This window comes from Aptenodytes forsteri, unplaced genomic scaffold (genome assembly GCF_000699145.1).
Source record: "Aptenodytes forsteri isolate BGI_AS27 unplaced genomic scaffold, ASM69914v1 Scaffold323, whole genome shotgun sequence".
In the NCBI taxonomy this organism is placed as follows: domain Eukaryota; kingdom Metazoa; phylum Chordata; class Aves; order Sphenisciformes; family Spheniscidae; genus Aptenodytes; species Aptenodytes forsteri.
The window spans coordinates 1,425,417-1,431,218 of record NW_008795323.1 but is presented as its reverse complement, the minus strand read 5'-3'; the positions used below and the strand labels follow the sequence as shown (position 1 = coordinate 1,431,218).

The 5,802-nt window shown below is 37.9% G+C and overlaps 1 protein-coding gene across 1 annotated transcript in view; it reads left to right on the top strand.

The window, feature by feature from the left end:
- Positions 1 to 5,802, top strand: part of RNF185 (ring finger protein 185) — a 12,125-nt gene that overhangs the window by 1,080 nt on the left and 5,243 nt on the right. The window contains exons 2-4 of the mRNA XM_009280008.2: positions 2,568 to 2,799; positions 4,442 to 4,460; positions 5,105 to 5,217. Coding sequence (XP_009278283.1) covers positions 2,618 to 2,799; positions 4,442 to 4,460; positions 5,105 to 5,217 — 314 coding nt within the window. The 5' untranslated portion in view covers positions 2,568 to 2,617. The remainder of the gene's footprint in view (positions 1 to 2,567; positions 2,800 to 4,441; positions 4,461 to 5,104; positions 5,218 to 5,802) is intronic.

Below are 5,802 nucleotides of genomic sequence, written 5' to 3'. Positions count from 1 at the left end.
AAAAAAAAAAAGTTTTGTCTCAGAGTTTAAGTAGTTCAAGTGATGTTTCAGCAATTTTGAGCTTGTTCTGCACTCGGAACAAGTTGAATTTGCAGTTGAACTTCTACTTTAGGATTGACAGACTATGCTCACAAGTGACACTGTATGATTATCAAATGTAAGTTCGGTCATTGGATGCTGTTTCACGCTTGCTTCTTTGTATATGTGCAGCAGATGAACAGACCCCAACAGCACTTGTTATAGACCTAGTTATGTTAAAACAGTATTCCACGGAGAAGAGCAAATGTTTGAGAAGGCTTTTCAGAATAAGATTGATTATTTTTATTATTGTGTTTTGATATGTTTTTGATATTTTAAATTAGTTATATCCTAATAGGTCATCAGGCCAAATCAGCCTATGGAGAAATGATGAGGAGAGGATCCCAGTACAGACTAAGGAACGACCTTCTCCTAGGAGGGTAGATTCAGTGCCTGTTGCGTTATATCATTTTGATCTTTCTTCTGTCTCAGCCATCTTCATTCCATTACATTACTGATATTCCTATAGATTTCTCTATCATCCTTCTTCATAACTTAATGATTTATTTCTTTTTCATAGTTACTAAAAGCTAAGTTTTTTTTAAGTAGGTGTTTGTGAAGATACAGATTTTATCTTTTTGATGATTCTCCAGATTCCTGGTGTTAAATATATGGAATTTCATTTGGAAAAAAGGACCTTTTTTCCACATTGCTTTTAGGGACACAGAAATTCATTTATTTGCCTCTTCTACATGCTTTCCTTGTGTTATATGTCAAGATATAAGAGCCACACATTTCTTGTGCCTACTCCATAAAGTGATGCTAGTGTTTTTTACAATGTGTTGAACTCCTCAGTTTTAAGGAGGTTTTCTCAATGTTGATATTAATTCCCAGCAAATATATACAGGTCCAAGTAGGTAAGTTTTCAAGCATTAAACTACTGAGCAGTTTAATCTTCAGCAGTGAGGCTGAAGATTCTGGTAGTAAGGATGTGTGAAAAATCCACGCATCTTTAGCATATAATTTGTGGGCTGGCAGCATTTCCATCTGCCTTGAACTAACGTGAATTTTAATTTTGTATAATGAACTGCGTTGCTGCTGAGTGTAAATGAAGTTCTGGTGTGAAATGCTAAGAGTCAGCAGTGCTGAAAGCAATGTATGCTAAAGTACAGCATCTGTGAATACAAAGCTGCCCTTCTGGGACACTGTGCAAAATGATGTAACTGAGTGAAAAAGCTCTGCAAAAATATATTTCACTTGCTGTAATTGAGTGTCTTCGCTGCAATACCTTCATGAGGCTTGAGCATGATGCTTTCTTGACCGTGCAGTGGGATTGTATTGTATGAAAAAAGCTGTTGACAATAACAGCTAGAGATACTGAGGCTTTATTTCGCTGCCCTGCACCTGTGCTTCAGCACAAAGAGGGGACACTAAGGAAAGCCTTTAATGCTTGTGGGGTAAGTTTGCGAATAAATTAGCTTCTGAAAAATTCAGGTTGCCCTTTTAAAATGCTTAACTGTTTGTACACTTGTAAAAAGTTCAGGTAATCACCTGTTTCTCTCTCACAACCTTATCTAGGTATTCATATCCCTGCAGCAACATGATGTCAGAATTTCATGAAAAGCACAGTGGAATATTTTAAACATTTAAACATTTTTGTTTTGGTGTATTAATTTCTGTAACTGCTGAAACTCTCTTAGTTCTTGGATTAAAAATCTTGTACTGGTAAAAGTGTTTGTTTCTGGAAATGTAAATGCCTTGTGCTGAGTCTCAAAGTTTTAGGTACTGTGGAATTTGCATATCAAGGAATTAGACTGTAGAGGTTGTTGCTACTGAAATAAAATAAATGGTGTTCTTTGATAAATATGATGACGTTAATGAGAGGTGAAAGCATGTAAGTAAAATTAAAACGCATTAAAGTAAATTTTTTAGTACTTCTGTATTACTACTAGATTAGACATGTTTGGTAGTTTGAAAGTACTAGAAATGTTTGATAGTCATATCAACACACTGCTGTGATAGCAGCAATATACTGCTGATGAGACAAATCAAGTACTAAGCCACCTTTGCTTGCCATTATTATCATTAATATTCCAAACTAATGAATATTGAACTTAAAACTATGCCGTAAGTCAGTCTGTCCAAACTGTGAATTGCTTCATAATTAAATCCTATTTCAGATTGCGCTCACAGATATAACTTGCATTGAATTTTTGGAAGAACATGTATGACTAGGTGAGCTCATTCTTCTCATAGCAAATGGCGTTTATGAGAAAACATGATGTTTTTTTTTTTTGGCTGTGGATGTCAGTTGCTTATCAGTAACTTTAAAACACAGGTCACCTATCAGACAGGTCATACTACAGGACTTTAAAGTAGCTTAGTTTCTAAAAAAAGATCCCTCTTGGCTATGTTAAACTAAAACCATCAACAATAGGATTCAAGTGCTTCTTAGATAAATCACTACCAGTTTGGAACAGGACAAGAATGCAATGTTATAATGCCAAGAAGTTGTTTTTGGTTTTGTTTTTTTCCTTTCTCACTGCTAGGATTCCAACAGGAGAATTTTCTTGACCTTGTGTCTGGGTAGTTCTTGAGGATGGCAAGCAAAGGACCCACGACTTCTGCATCAACAAAGAACTCCAGTACTGGAGGGACCAGTGGCAGCAGTAGCAGTAATGGTACTGGGGACAATGCTAATCAGGACAACACTTTTGAATGTAACATCTGTTTAGACACTGCCAAGGATGCAGTTATCAGCTTGTGTGGACATCTCTTCTGGTAAGTACTCAAGCCCCCACAGATAAACCAGAACACCATATATCTCTCTGATCACATAAAAGCCTATGATTTTTATAATTCTAGATGTCAAATAAAATGTCTTGTACAAAATGAGTAAGGACCATGGTTTTGGTTTAGGAGCAGTTTGGTTTTGCTCCTCGACTGTTTTTCCTTGCTCATGTTCCAAGGAGTCCATTTCTTGCATCTTAAACTTCATATACTTTTGGATTATTTTGTAAAAGCAAACAAATAAGCAGCCCCACATAGACAGTTCAGTGTTCATTGATACTGCTTGGTTATGTGTGTTATTTTATTTGTGCTGTCTGGTCTAGCATAGATATCTTGTTCAGACATAAATTCCTTTCTAACCTGTGCATACCTAAACTTGCATCCGAAACTAGGTTCTGGAGGCCAAATTGTAGTTTTCATACTTCCTACAAGCTTGGTTTTTTTTTCCTTTGAAACCATTAAAAAAATATAATTAGATAACAAGCTTTTACATGTGGGCTATTTCTCTTTTCCCATGGTATTGCAGTTGTAATACTAACTTTTCAGTTCTTTGATCTGACTTCGGAATGTATCGCACAAATATAATGAGGATGCAGCATTTCTTATTTGGGTAACTTGGTCTAGAATATACTCTTTCTTAAATGTTAAGAAGTCATTAAGGATTGACATGGCCAAATGGGTTTTTTTGGGGTTTATTTTACACAGTAGGCTAAATTATGCTCTTTAATAAAAAGAGGCCTAAAAGAGCATTTCTTTTCTGTGTAAATGTATAATATCTGAAAATCCAGGTTTTTATTCTAGGATGAGCTGGAAAAATCACTTGCTGATGGCATGTTAAGATAAAATTAGATTAAATTATTGCACAAAAGGATTTGGAAGAATGGAACCTTAAAAAATAGCATGTATCTTGTCCGAATAGTGTTGTCGACCACTTTGAAAGCAGATGGCTGTTTAGCAGTTTTATCTCGTCGCTTGCTCGTTTGTCTTTGACCTTTTTGAAGTTGCCATATTAATTTAATCGTAAGAGTAGTTCTGTATAATGGGAATTTCTCTGCCCTGAGCAACTAGGTCTGATCTCAACAGCTGACCCTGCTCTGAGCGTCAGGTTGGACTAGAGGCCACCTGAGGTACTGTCCAGCCTGAGTTATTCCATGATTCTGTGAATGTGGACGATGTTTTAGCTAAAATGTCCCTTGTGTGACTTCTTTTAAGATCCTGAAGTCTCATTACTGACATCTTCCTCATTTGCATCTTAGCCCAGGGCTATCTTTTCATGGTATCAGAAGAGAAAATCTGTACAGTAAACACTAAGATTAATTAAGCCTCTGTATGGGCCTTTGGTATAGATGAGGACCCAGGAATCAAAGGTCATATGCAGAGAATCGTGTTAGCAACTTAGTTAGATTGCATAACCTGAAAAGACCAGTGGAGATTGGTCTTGGGCTGTGCTTTCAAAAATTATTTTAATGGGAGGTTATGGAACTGGCCCAGCTGGATTCCAGGATTCTGTTGTCTCCAAGCTGTGCTATCCATGGTACGCTTTATACATTTGTCGGATCGAGTTGTCAGTAACTAATTCTATTTTCTCTTCTTTTTCTGCCCTGTGAACAAATTGTCCTGGGAATGCTCACAGTTGGCCTTGTTTACACCAGGTAAGACAGGTTTCCTTTTACTTTGTCTTTCATCAGCTCATTACTCAATAAAGACCTTGGTTCTCTGGAGTGTCCCCCTCTTTTCAAATGCGCTTCTTTCTCTCCAGGGCAATTGCAACGTGCTAATGCAACTTCAGGCAACACCTTGCAATCTGCTCTTTCAGCAAAAAGAAAACGTAGATTCTGTTCCACTTGCCTCCAACTTTTGAGTTTCTTAAACACTGAGTATTCCCAGTTTGGTAGGAGAATTGCTGTAAGCAGTTCACAGGGGTTTACTTTGCAGGCTTAAGTGCTGAGTGTACTTCTCTTTGCATATGGAGTGTTTTACATTGTGGTACCACTATAGAAAAGATAGATGAAAGGAGGGTATCTACACTAGCCCTTGGCCTATGCAGGACTATTGGTACTGTTTATTTCTTCATATTTTACTCCAGTGCAGTTCTGAATGTGTACACATCAGCAAGTGGATCGTACCAGAACAATAGCCAAAATGCCAATACTTTGGAGGGTACTTGGCACTTCTTAAAACATTTTGCTTCATGGCTTTCTGAGAAATTGCTAAAGTCTCTCTGCCTGGCTGCAAATGAGGTTTGCATGTTGTTTTCATGGTCTTTTACTAGTTTTCTTATAATTTCCTCTTTTAGTGGCTAGAGACCAGGCCAAACAGACAAGTGTGTCCTGTATGCAAAGCAGGAATCAGTCGAGATAAAGTTATTCCTCTATATGGAAGAGGTAGCACTGGACAACAGGACCCCAGGTAAGAAACCTAAATACAACTATTTTTCTGTGAAAACTAAAGACGAAACTTTAGTTTAAGGTCTTAAGATGAAACTACCAAAGTGCTGGATTCACAATTTGAAATACTTTGTCAAAAGACAGATAGAACTGACATTTCTGCCAAATATTTCTGGCTTTTTCAGGGCCTGGGTTTGCACACCTCATTTCTTGTCCAACTGGCAATTTATTTTAATTTGAATTGCGTGTTAATTATCAGTTACAAGTGGCAGGTTGCTATGAATGTTATCTGACTGGAGAAGCTTATATAACCTAGTGGCCTTCTATGATGGAGTGACTACATCAGTGGACATGGGAAGGGCTACAGATGTCGTCTATCTGGACCTCTGTAAGGCCTTTGACACAGTCCCCCACAACATCCTTCTCTCTAAACCGGAGAGGTATGGATGTGATGGGTGGACTGTCCCGTGGGTGAGGAATTGGTTAGATGGTCGCATCCAGGGGGTAGTGGTCAACAGCTCAATGTCCAGATGGAGATCAGTGACGAGTGGCGTCCCGCAGGGGTCCATATTGGGACCGGGACTGTTTAATATCTTCATCAATGACA